The 13,997-nt window shown below is 39.1% G+C and overlaps 1 protein-coding gene across 12 annotated transcripts in view; it reads left to right on the forward strand.

Annotated features, from left to right (window-relative positions):
* Nucleotides 1–13,997, forward strand: part of abi2a (abl-interactor 2a) — a 44,837-nt gene that overhangs the window by 19,839 nt on the left and 11,001 nt on the right. For 2 of the 12 annotated variants that reach the window (XM_065292838.2, XM_065292842.2), the window contains exons 3-8: nt 3,910–4,086; nt 4,267–4,284; nt 4,785–4,882; nt 6,573–6,722; nt 10,943–11,064; nt 11,538–11,777. In XM_065292838.2, coding sequence (XP_065148910.2) covers nt 3,910–4,086; nt 4,267–4,284; nt 4,785–4,882; nt 6,573–6,722; nt 10,943–11,064; nt 11,538–11,777 — 805 coding nt within the window. The remainder of the gene's footprint in view (nt 1–3,909; nt 4,087–4,266; nt 4,285–4,784; nt 4,883–6,572; nt 6,723–10,942; nt 11,065–11,537; nt 11,778–13,997) is intronic. The other 10 variants (XM_065292843.2, XM_065292847.2, XM_065292845.2 and 7 more) reach the window with 7 other exon arrangements.

Raw genomic sequence — 13,997 nt, forward strand, 5'->3', positions numbered from 1 at the left:
TCCCTTGTTCAGTAGTCAGGGCACTGATCAGGGAGTCGGCCATTTTGAGGGCTGTTTCAATCGCAAAATCTGTCCAGTACACTGGAACTTTCATTCCCTAAAAATTCCCACAAAAACCAGTGAGCATCGATGTTCCCTTACCGGAAATCACATGACCTTTTCTGAAGCTCGCCAACCAAAAATCATGTGATCCAACTCAATAAACTTTAAGAAATGTGACAGAACTTTTATAAAGACAAAAGTTTTAAATATAAACACACATCGCTACTAGGCTTGTCGCGATAGTCGGTAAAACGTTGATTACCGCTGCTTCAGCCTCTCACCGGTTAGATCATTTGCATATCGCGACACCGTCTTTCACCGTCATTTTTGATATTTTATTGTAATTAAATCATTTAGTTTCATTAGAGAGAGCAAACACTGAATGTCTCTGCTGTCGAATGTCACAGAGCAGCAGGTGTCAGATTTCATTTATTCCTATCACGGTGTGAAAGGAGAGCTGACTGACCAGAGATGGCAGAGCTGCGTGCTTACTCGTTTTTGTTATAATATACATATATGTTGTTTAATATAAGCGAGATCTTTTTGTTGACTCAATCACTTGATTAAATGAGCTGTTGCACTCGCATTGCATGCAAATTCATACGCGATTTAACGTCTGCATGCGCATTTATAAGCCCCTCCCACACCGTGATACCAGTATCAACGGGTTTGTCACGCGCTGATTAACCGGTGGGAAAATTCTGTCACCGCAGCAACCCTAATCGCTACACCGTAAGGGACCACAATCTACTCAATATTTAAAATAATCGTATTTATTTAAAATTGTAAAAAATGAATACATTTTAAAATGTAATTACATTCCTCCAATTTTATGCATGGATATGTAAGAGAATAATGACAGCGTTTTTAACAATGTACTGTTTAAAATTAAGTCACAGAGATGTCAGTTTTGCTGGTTGTTGATGAGTAACAGCTAGTGTTGTGCCGATAGACGATAGTATCGTGTATCGACGATCGTCCGACATATCGCCAATGGCAGGCTTTCATGGCGATAGTCATGACGATAGTTGGCGAATGGTTGTTATTATCATCATCATCATAGTTTTGCATGCTTTTCCTCGCATGAGGGTTTGTGCTTCACTTTACGCGAAGAGCTTGTAGAGAGAGAGTTCCTTCTTGCACGCAGATGCACTTAATGCGCGCGTCTCGGACTCGTTCTAGCACCTAAATCCAGCGCGTGGATGAGCAGCTACGCTTCCCTCTGTCTCACATGCACGCGCTCTCGCATCTGTCCGAAGTCTAAACATAAACTGAAGTAGTAATCCTTATGTATTTGTGCGGTTTAATGCGTTTCATGCGAGCTGAGGCAAACTATTCTTTTTGTTTAAAATATAACCCGCTGCACAGAGTTGCGCTCTGTCTGAACTTGAAGTCAGATAGTAATCCTGTTTATGATATGCTTTTCAAGGAGTTTTAGCAATACATCCCTCGTGTTTAAAATATGATTGTGTTCCGCTGGACCAGTGTGTTTAAAAAGGCACCTCTGAGAGCACCACTGCTTGACACGTGTAACCTTCTGCAACAGCACTAAACAAATGCATTTAATTATTTTGATGTGCGCTGCGTGTGTCTGCGCAGGTGCATGTTTTTACAGTCATTAAGTAATCGTGTTAAAAATCAGGATTATGATTTTTCCCATAATTGAGCAGCCCTATCTCTGACATTTCCTTGCACTAGAGAGGTTGTTAGCGCGCATAGGGTTAAAACCAGCGCGTGTCCTGTTTTCCCTCTCTGGCACGCAAAGAGCGTCTGGGCTTTAATGACGCACTCAGATAAATGGCATTAGTTTTAATGGCGCGTTCCAGGCAGGTTTTTAAACCCGTGAGTTACGACTTCAAAACCACGACTCACGACCCTATGCGTTCCAGGCAGCCTGTAACTCGTGTTTTTACAACCTTCTACCGGTGAAAGTGCACTGGAACGGCAGTCAAACCCGTGACTTCCCACCCGTGAACTCGTACTAGATCGTTGTACTCCCAGTTCAAAGTCGTGAGTCGTGGTTTTGAAGTCGTGAGTTACGGGTTACAGGTTGCCTGGAACGCAGCATAAGAAAGATGCATTCATGACGGTGTTGCTCTTGTTCTTTTTTCCACCAATCAAGTCTTGTCATAAATGAACAAATAAATAAATGAGTAAACTACCGCCCCGCCCCAGATACTATCGTGTATCGCCGATCTCACAGGCTGACGATAGGACGATCTCAAAATGGGGCATATCGCCCAACACTAGAACAGCTGTGACTGACAACAACATGCTGAAGCAGCCACGTGACAGAAAAATACGTGAACATTGTCCCAATGTAAAGTGAGCTAGGGTCCTTACCAGTGCCCGAACCTGTGTACACGATACTGATTCACGACCTCGGGAGCTAGGGAACGAATTGAGACACAGGGCTCGTCTGGCAGTTACACTTTCAACTCGGATAACATATTAAATGTATATCTTCTAAAGAGGATTAATTTATTGATTCTGTAATAAACTACATCCCACATAGGAACGCAGTGTAAATAGAGAGGAAATCTGAACTGCAGTTCATCTGCAGTGTAACTGCATTTTGTGATGAGACTGTAATGTTCTGTGCCAGCAAGAGATACGGCTGAAAGAGTGAGTTAGTCAAGCCTCCTTATTAATGCTTTGATGTGTTCATGTCTCTGACACACACACACCCCTATGCCTGCACATCTAAACTGTTATATTACACAGTGTTGAGTTTAAATTCTTTGGGACCACACACATTTTTCAGTGTGAGCAGAATAAATAAGTGTTTAGTATTAATTTATTTAAATGAAAAGTTAAATGATTCAGAAATTATTTGTTTTCCAACTCTGTCTTTTTTGCCAGTAAAGTTTAAATCAAAGACGGATGCTTTGGTTAAAATGTCTCTTAATGCTTTTAATTCAAGTTGTGAGACTAAAAGGATCCCTGAGTTTCCTTTAGAAAAATTAAATGTTCAACTGAGAAAAACACATGACACTAATGTGAATATATCTTATATATTTTAAAATATTTAGGTAGCGAGATCTGCATTTATGACTTGCATCAAGACTTACATTGATGCATTTGGCTTTTATCCAAAGGGACTTACAGTGCATTCAGGCTATTATTTTTATCATGTTTGTTCTCTAGGAATCAAACCCATAATTAGTGGTCAGTGATTTAATTGTTGTCCAAATCCAAAATGTCTTTTTCTGTGATTACTCGAATTACCTACTGTTTTTTGACCAACACCAAGGTTGTGTGATCATTTAATTGACACCTTCATAACTGAAACAATCAGAATATGGGAATAAAGTTTCCTCATCGCTTCACTACAGTGAGTGGGAATTGATATAAATAAAGAGAATATAACGATAATGTTTAAAATGTCTTATTAGCAGCAACGATTTTTTAAATGTATTTAACCATAGATATTCAACATACATATTACAACCAAGTATGCGGGTCATGTAAATGATCATGTATGCAGTGGATTTCCAGATGTTTTGAATTCTAAACCTGCACATCCACCACAAATGTATCTTCATCCAAACGCATGAGTTTTATCACAGAGGAGGCATGCAAATATACTTTTGCAGACATCCTCACGAAAAAAACAATTACCATCCGAATAGGGTTTAAGAGTGTGTTGTGATATCAAGTGTCGAACACAGCACTAAGGTCAAGTAAAACTAGCATTGAGATGCAAACTTGATCCAAAGATTAGAGTGAGTTATTTGTAATTTTAACAAGTTCAGATTCTGGCCTGAATCCTAACAGAAATTTTTCATAGATATCATTTCACTTTTTAATGCAAAATTTAGAAAAAATATGATTCTCAAACTTTTGTCATGTGTCCCCTAAATCCAGACAGTGGATATCCATAAAGAAAAAGTGGCACGGCGGGAGATAGGAATCCTCACAACCAATAAGAACACATCCCGTACCCATAAAATCATTGCTCCAGCCAGTCCAGAAAGGCCTGTGCGGTACATTCGCAAACCACTCGACTACAGCATCCTGGATGATATTGGCCATGGTGTGAAGGTAGGACATAAGCTCAGCTCTGAATCAGTAAAGCTGAGATGAGACGTTTGCATGATGGAACAAGTTTTCCAACTAACATGGGTTTAAACTAACAAATACCACTTTGTGTCGTGTGTGGGAGATCTGTCACTAACCTCTCTGTGATCTCACCTCTGTTTACTGCTTCACTCGTGGTTTAAGTGGTTGCTTAGGTTCAAGGTAAGAGCTGTTTTACAATCAGCTGAGATGAATGGAGAAGGAATAAGGTATGATGAGTCATTTTTACTTTGAACTTACTGACTGAAAATATAAAAATTCTGTATTTGATTTATACTTTATGGATTTTCCTAATCAGCATAGACTATATATTTAATAGTAGTTATATAGTTATTTATCAGTGTATTTAGGATGATTTTTTAAACTTTGGTTTATCAAGCTTTCAATTAAATAACATTGTGGAAATCACTCCTTGTTTCTTCTTTAATTTTTACAAAATTTGCATTTTCATTTTATAGTTGTTGCTTTTAAATGGGTGTGCTTGTTCTGTTTTCTTGTTTGTTTTGGTGGGTGCTTCCTTTGGGTGTTTATTTGTGTGTTCTGTCACTGTTTCAGTGACCCTGATGCCATTTGTTTTATATACCCCTTTGTGACATTGAGATGTTATTGCTCACAGCTGAAGTCTGTATTTGGAGTTGTTAATTGTGTTGTATTGGTCACAGGTCAACACTCAGAACATGAAGATGGGCAGCCTGTCTCGCACTACACCTCCCACACAGAAACCACCCAGTCCTCCGATGCCCGGCATAGGAACGATAGGGTATGTATGTGCATTCGACCTGGGTAAAGATTGAACCTTGTGTGGATGAATTGCATGCTTGAGCGTTTTTCTTTTATCTTTTTTTGAGTGAATAATTAGATCTCCAAAAATGTGCTGGATAGCCATAGATATATATGGATGCATGGACTCTGCGCTGAAACAATCGCAGCACTGCGTTTTTGTCTCTACTTCTGCAGTGTGAATGCTTAAACATGTTAACATCAGCGGCGAAAAAAATAACATGCTGCAAATGCACAACTCGGGTATGATTCGTGAAACCATCAGCTACGTGTCAGGAACAGCGGAATATGTATTTACCTGAGCTGGAGGCAGGGACTTATTTGCATATTCATATTGGGGATGTTAATTTATGCAATTCCCCATATTCGATGATAGTTTAAATGAATGAATGTTTAATCAATCAAATAATAGTTAACTGTAATAGTGCTAAAAGCCTTTACTGTTGTGGCATATATCCAATGACATGCAAGTGTGTAAATGGCAAACACCAGCTTCCTTATGTGAATTAAAAGATTTTTTTGTCTAAATAACATGCTAGTGGGAGTGCAAAATAAGTCGATGTAATTGGTGTTTTGATTGAACTTAAACCTCTTATAATGTAATATAATGACTGAAAAACACTGTGTATAACTTCGCCTCATGTGCACTCAGTCGCATGCAAGTCTGTGTGTTTATGTCAGAAAAAAGGTTTTATTATTATAGGTGTTGTTTTCACTTTCCGGGTCATTGATACACTATTTTGTTGTAGTTATATCCAAGAAACGTATGATGGTCACTTTTCCCGTCGTCACCTCCAGCTTGGACCTGCGGCACACTTTCAGCAGAGATACTTTAGCAACCTTCGGTATACCATTAGAAAACCCATAAAAGTCAACTTGACTAGCATGTAGCGCCTCAGCCAGTCAGTAATGATCAGTGATATCTGTTGTGGGCGTTCAGAGTGTCACGACAGTCAGGTACAGTTTACATTGTACAGTTTTATGCCAGAATTTAAGATTACATTTTAATCTGTTTAATAAAAATGGCCTCTGGTCTCCTTCCCTGTATATGGCAGGGTTATGCGTGATTATGCTAAGCTTGCAGGCTTCCTTAGGGGCTTTGCTTTCAGTAACCGTATTTGCATTTTCTGTATCGGACCTTATCAGAGCCTCTGCGGATGCCATTTTGTGCAGCTTTGCATTGGCAGCCAGCCGGGTCTCCAATGACGTTAAAAAGCCCAGGTGCTTAGCATCCAGCATCGTTGTGATCATGGCTAGCTTTTCCGCGCTCGCTTCAGTTTGCCTACTGCTGTAGTTGTTTTGCGAAGGCGCTGCACACACGTGCATGACCTTGCTTTTTTGACCATCGACAAGTTTTATCAATCTAGCTATTATCTGCAATTAATCAACTAACGATTAATTGTTAGCATCCTAATTCATATCTATGGTCTGAGCTGGTGTGATTTGAGTGTACTGAATAATGCAAGGGTTACATCCAACAAATTTAAGGCATGAAGAAATTATCACAGGAAGAAAAGCATTCACATTCACCGTTCTGATGCTCAAAAATGAGTTAATGAGTTTAAAATGATCTAACATGGGGGACTCTAAGCAAGCTGTGAGAATTAATGTCAATAAGAAAGTAAAAAAATGCATTCTTTATTAATAACATGTGCTGTTTTTTCTGACAGGAGACACTCACCCTACAGAACACTTGAACCTGTTCGTCCTCCTGTGGTACCTAATGACTACGTCTCAAGCCCCACACGCAATATGGCACCCCTACTTCAGCAGAGTCCCATACGCACAGCATCTGTCAATCAGAGGAACCGCACATACAGGTGCCATTACCCACTTCTTCACCTCTCTTACTGCAGATCTCATCTCTCTTTACTTCAGCTATTCATGTGTCTGTATCTTCGAATTGACTTATTGACTGTATACTTGTAATATGCCCATTTGGTTGATATTAATTTGTACAGGGCTTTAGCACAAATTAGAATTTTAAAAGGTGCTTTCGAACAGAATCCAGGCTCCTTATAGCACTTGAAGATGACTATAACAAGCATTACTGATTGCCAGCACAATTGCATAATCTGAAACCTTGGCAACCAGTTGCGAGTGACGTTAGCAGGGATAATACAAACCAAGTGCAATCACTGAGAATATTGACACCTCGAGATGCTTTTATCATGTGGAAAACGTCCCTGTCATGTCTCCATCTCAAACTGACTTGTTTTACAAGAAAGTGAAAGCAGAAAAAAATCTGCAGTGAATGAAAGTCTTCCACTTTAAAATCTCTTTTCTTTAAAGCTCAGTCCTTTCCAACTGCGCCTGACGTTATGTAACAGCTCAGTGCCATCTGTGAGGATGCGTTTCAGAGGCATACTTCGTCCAAAAATGAAAAAGCTGTCATTATTTTTTTCAGTATCTCATATTCTTAAATGCACACCTCAGGTCTTTAGTGACTTGGACATTATTCACTACACCTTGTTATTTTTTAAGTTAGACCTCCAGCCTCATAGTATTGCTCAGTATGTCTTTATCGACAATTTAACAAGGAAAAAAAATGTGAAAATTGAAAATGTATATGTTTTTATTAATTTAATGTAAAAGGTGATAAAGTCACTAAAGACCCGAGGTATGTAATAGTGCGAGTTACAAATAATGGTAAAACTTTACAATAAGGTTGTATTTGTTAACAATTTGCTAACATGAACTAACAATGAACAATACTTCTAGCTAATTACTTAAAGCATTTATTGATGATAGCTTATGTTAATTTTAGCATTTACTAATACATTTGTAAAAGCATTGACATTAACTAACATTAACTAAATGAATGCATGCTGAAAAACTAATTGATCATTGTTTGTTCATGTTAGTTAATGCATTAACTAATGTTAAATAATACAAGCTTATTGCTAAAAATAATTGTACATAATAAAGTTATGTTAAAGGTGCAATGTGTAATTTTTAGAAGGATCTCTTGACAGAAATGCAAATAATATACAAAACTATATTATCAGGGGTGTATAAAGACCTTGCATAATAAACCCTTATGTTTTTATTACCTTAGAATGAGACATTTTTATCTACATACACCGAGGGTCCCCTTACATGGAAGACGCCATTTTGTGCCGCCATGTTTTTACAGAAGCTCTGAACGGACAAACTTTTTTACTAAGTTGTCTCTGGCGTTGACATTTTGTCCTGTGGCGGCTACCATAGCTTCTCTATGTGTTTCAAAAGCAAGAGGTGAGCAGTGGACTGAGCCTTTGGTTGCAATTCGCAACCTCACAACTAGATGCCGCTAAAATTTACACACTGCACCTTTAATCAAAAATTTTTTCACAGTTCGTAGGGCTCAGGTATTTTATCATACTGGACATTTTTACCTTGATATTTATTTAAAAATTACACTCGTGCAAGTTCATATTTTTAGTTGAGGACTTTCTTTTCAAGTTAAAGTTTAGATAAATGTTGTTCAGTTATTCATTAGTTTAGGTTTTGACTGTATCGAACATCTTGCTTTGAAGATGCTGACATGGTTCCAGCATTCTTCATTGCACCTGTTTAACTTATACCCTGGCAAGAGAAAACGCTTCCCTGCCAATGATGAATTTTTCTGTCAATCCGTATTTCTGCTATTATCCAACAGGTTAGGCTCTTTCCCAACTTATAAAACCTGGAAGTATTTCCTTAAGGTAAAAAGTTTTGAGGATCACTCTGAATCTGATGTCTATCAGAAGTCCTACACAAAAAAGGAAATCTCAGCTTTTTGCTCATAATTTGGGAATTTGGTAAATATGGGTAGACCACTGATCTATATAAATGACTGGATTGCGCATAGAACGCTTGACGTCACTGCGTGAGGTGAAGCCAGCGCAGAGTTCGAGCCGCCATCTTGGTATACCCAACCGGCAGAGAGCGTCATTGACTTCCATTCAAAATCATGATCAAAATGTACCCCCTTTACAGCGTATCAGTTACACAAGGTTAATTTTTAGGATATGTGTACGTAAATTATTTGTTAATTCTGGTGTTATTTGCAATGTTTATGTTTTAATCAGGCAGGATAATGGATTTATAAAAAAACGTTAAGGTGAGTGTGTCTGTTGCATTTGTTAATGACTCGGGTATAAATAAGGTTTTTTTTGACATCCAGCTACACTGTGACAGTCAGCGTTATTTCTCTTAATAAGTTAAGGTAACTTGTAAGTTTAGATAACATAATTAAAAAACTAGCAAATTATTGCATGCACATACGGTACAAAGTATGATTATTTATTTAGATTTCAGAATGAGCACGTTTATTGTCATTAATACTAAATATGCTGCGGTCTGTCTGCTGATCTGATACTGTAATAAAGATGAATGTTAAAACGCAAAATGTACAACTTTCAGTAAATAACTATTTATATGCTTTGGACGTTTGTGTTGTAATAATGTACAGGGTAACTTCACATATAAAAACGAAGACCAGTAAAGTGATGTTTTGTCATTAAAATCTGATAACATCCATTGATTTAATAGAATGTTTGGGTATACAAAATGGTGGCGCGGTGGCTTCACAAGTGTGACGTCATGCACAATCCAGTCATTTATATAGATCAGTGGGGTAGACCCATATCTGAGAGGTGATAAAAAGAGAACAAATGAAGGTAGGATGAAACAGAGGGTGGCGCTGGCTGGCAACTTAAAAAAATAAACGCTGGCAGGGAAAATTTTAAACATGAACACTAAGGAGTGGTTTCCCGGACAGGGATTAGCTTAAGCCAGGACAAGGCCTTAGTTTAATGAGGAAATATAAGTAGTTTGAACACCCATGCCTTAGTTAACATTACAGTACTTGTGTGCATCTTGAGTCAAAACAAAAGGCACTGATATATTTTTCAGTTTTGACAGCTCTTACATTTATTTTAGTCTAGGACTAGTCTAATCCCTGTCCGGGAAACTGCCCCTCAGTCTCTCAATCGCTCGCTCTATGCTTTTTCAAATGCTTAAGCTTTATATCTGCCTGACATTGCTGTCTCACTTTCACTTTCCATCTCTCTTGTATAAAGGTTTAAAGTGTCTTGCTTAAAAAACCTTCTCATTGCAGATTGACTTTTTGCTCCTTTTTGCTTCTTCTCATGCTAAGATAAGATGATCAGTGTAAGATGAGTAAATGTGTTACTAACGGACCACAAAAGAGTACATGTGGCTTAATGCCTGTCTGATATCTATTCTGATGCGCAAAGGCAATATTATGCACAGCTCTTTCATGTGTTATGGCTATTTGATCCCCTCTGGCTTTTGGATATAGCGGCATTTCACTGTAATTCACTGAGAAGCATAGCAAGCCGAATTGCACAAAAACCCTGGTCTGATGAGTCTCGACTTCTGTTGAGACATTCAGATGGTAGAGTCAGAATTTGGCATAAACAGAATGAGAACATGGATCCATCATGCCTTGTTACCACTGTTCAGGCTGGTGGTGGTGGTGTAATGGTGCGGGGGATGTTTTCTTGGCACACTTCAAGCCCCTTAGTGCCAATTGGGCATCGTTTAAATGCCACAGCCTACCTGAGCATTGTTTCTGATCACGTCCATCCCTTTATGGCCACCATGTACCCATCCTCTGATGGCTACTTCCAGCAGGATAATGTACCATGTCACAAAGCTCAAATCACTTCAAATTGGTTTCTTGACATGACAATGAGTTCACTGTACTAAAATGCCCCACACAGTCACCAGATCTCAACCCAATAGAGCATCGTTGGGATGTGGTGGTAAGGGAGCTTTGTGCCCTGGATGTGCATCCCACAAATCTCCATCAACTGCAAGACGCTATCCTATCAATATGGGCCAACATTTCTAAAGAATGCTTTCAGCACCTTGTTGAATCAATGCCATGTAGAATTAAGGCAGTTCTGAAGGCAAAAGGGGGTCAAACACAGTATTAGTATGGTGTTCTTAATAATCCTTTAGGTGAGTGTATAATGATATGGAATGTGTTGATTTTTTATGTGAGATGCATGTGCATGTGTAATGAGTGACCTGTAGCATATGTGTTCAGCAGTAGCAGCAGTGGAGGAAGTCACCCCAGCAGTCACAGCAGTAGTCGTGAAAACAGTGGAAGTGGCAGTGTGGGAGTCCCCATCGCCGTACCCACACCCTCACCACCCAGCGCATTCCCAGGTAACTTCAATCTTCATCTCAGACTTCACTGAAGGGACACTTACTGCTCACACTGCCTATGATATACTCAACATGTTTGCTATAAACCCTCAAATCATTAAAACACAGGACGGTTTATCCAAAACTGATATTCAAGGATATTCAAACCTAGGTGTTGACCAATAAAATGTATAGGATCTTGGGAAATTATGAACCATTTTTCTGTATGTATACCCCATGCTTTCCAGAATGGATAAAATAACTAAGGCTATTTACTAGACTTTACAACTATAATGGTTTTGTTTTAATTTATAGGGCATAATTGAATATGCATTACAACATGTACATATTTTAAGCGTATGATCGATCATCTAACAGCTTTCTGAGACTAAAGCATAATTTCTTCTTGTTATGCTCTCTCATTAGACCATTTAAACCCAATGCAAAATCGTTCCTCACTTGGTTCCTACCTCTCTTCTCTTTTTACCCTCAAGCTGCCAGTGCTGGTCTCGCCAGCACACTCTCAGCTCCAACTAACTCCACCCAGCCTTCTGTCACTTCCTCTAATCTAACCCCCACCCAACCCTTGACTAACCCACCTGAGTCTCTCCTCACTCACCCTGTCACTACTGAAAGCTCTCTGGGTGTGGGTAAGGGCTCTCCTCCCTCCCAAACACCCCTCAGTCCAGCTTCAGATATTGTTGCACCAGTCACCAACACCAGCCCTGTGACAGGTGAGTCTCCCACTTGCCTGCCTGTGTCTTGCCTTTCACCCTCACTGTGCCATTTCATCACCCACTTCCTTAACCTATCGCCCACTGAAACATCAAGTTGCTCTGTGGTAATGTTTTGGTCCTGTTCATACTGTTGTCTCATTGGTCTCGATCTGCTTTCACATTTTGTCCCCTTTATAAGTGTAATTCCTCCCTCAAAACTAAAATGATATATTTGGGTCAATATATCACTATGAAAACCAGCAGCGTCACTTGTTTATAGCTGCAAAGGGGCACTCAAGATATTTCGAGAGATGTGAATAATGTGAGCTGCTTGCTCTTAGGCAGCTTCTGCAGAGACGAGCAGCACTGAGAAATGTTGTGTAAATCATATATGTTGTCAAACAATATATTTTTTTTTAGAGGCTGAGGCACAAACACATTTTGAGATGCAGGGTGGCAGAATGCTAGCATTTCCCAGACTATTTTTAACCATCGGTAGGGTTTGTAATCTAATTTCAATTCCAATTCTGCAATCGGATGCATAAGAAAGAAATCTGATCCTTGTTATGAAATTACAATTTCGATTCCACTTAACGATTTCGGACCGCACAGTCACATAATTTTCACGTCATCTGCCAAGACCTGAGTCACCTGAGCTATAGCCATCTGCGCACAGTGCCATGGACATCCTGCTTGAATATTAAAGTCAGTTCCCCCGATGGACTGTGGTGGAAGGCGCTCTAAAGTGTTCCAGCATTTTGCAAAATCATACTGTAATTATTTTGACAAACTATTATGTTGGGTGTCACCAGCAATATGGCAAAGTATCTGCGGTTTGTTCATCGTATCGAATTAAAAGCATGCACCTTCTTTGATGTGTTGCGCATCCCGAGTGACGACTCTGCCGAGTGCTGTTCATTAGCAGCCAACCAATCGTATACAACAGTAGGAAGGCTCACACAGGAAAAAAACTGAGGAGTGTGACAGATTGATCACAATGTTTATTCATCAAAACGTGCATGCATTTTCTGTTGTTGAGTCGCCATCACTTAGGTAGGTTTTACGTTATGAAGGAATATTATTTAAGGGTGTTTTCAGACCTAAGCCTTTGTTTCGGAACCTGGTGCGTTTTCTCCGTTGATTTGGTTAGTTTAGGCATATATGTGAACATGGCAATCGTGCTCGGATTAGCACCAAAAAAAAAATGTGGATCTGAGACTGCCTGAACAAGATGCAGACCCTTTGGGGCCAAGCTGAAGAGGTGCTCCAGGTTCGGTTAAAAATGAACTCTGGTATGGTTTGTTTAACTCTTTCCCCGCCATTGATGAGATATCTCGTCAATCTGCAATACCGCTATTATCTCTTCCGCAACTTATAAAAAACGGAAGTATTGCCCTAGGGCAAACAGCTGTATGTCCATGTATGTTTTAAAGATCGCTCTGCATCTGATCTCAATCAAAAGTCCTTCACAAAAATGGAATTATCTCAGCTTTTTGCTCAAAATTGGGTGTTTTTGATGAAACCTACACATATTTGAGAAGTGATAAAAACAGAACACATGAAGGTAGGATGAAACAGATTTTTTTGTTTGAAAGCAGAGGGTCTGTTCTTTTATTTCATATATTGTATGTTTATATATTTAAATAGAAGCATTTTCTGGAAGGCATTAAACTTTTGTGAAAATCATGAAAAATGCTGGCGGTGAAAGAGGTAGCCTCTTATGGAACGGCTGAAAATCCACAAGGGGGCGCATTTGTTCCTCAGACGTTGCACAATAAACATGACATCCGAATATATTCATTATAAATCGTGAATGAAAAGTGAGATTCGAACGAATGTCTGTTAGTGAACTTATTGTATACACTATTTATATCGTAATTCGGTCAGAAACGTCAAGATTGTGAGATGAACAAATCGTTTTGGATTAAAAGGCTTGGATATTCCATTTCCTTGGACTTTTGGGGATTTATGAACAATTTGTTTTGGACAATTTTACCGAAGCGGATAAAGGAAAGATTTTGAAGGTAAGTAAATATCCTAAATCGGCGCCGCCCGGTTCAGGTAACTAACAACTAGATTACAGTTTTATGACTGCTAAAAATCATATTATGCTTTCTGTGTGCGCTTATTGGAATCCCGAAAGTCTAAGCTGTACAACGATGTGCCGCATGACCGTATATTTTGAAGATTTAATGCTTCAAAGTTACAATGACGTAATGCAGCCTCACGTGCAAGGGA

This window comes from Paramisgurnus dabryanus, chromosome 15 (assembly GCF_030506205.2).
Source record: "Paramisgurnus dabryanus chromosome 15, PD_genome_1.1, whole genome shotgun sequence".
NCBI classification, from domain to species: Eukaryota; Metazoa; Chordata; class Actinopteri; order Cypriniformes; family Cobitidae; genus Paramisgurnus; species Paramisgurnus dabryanus.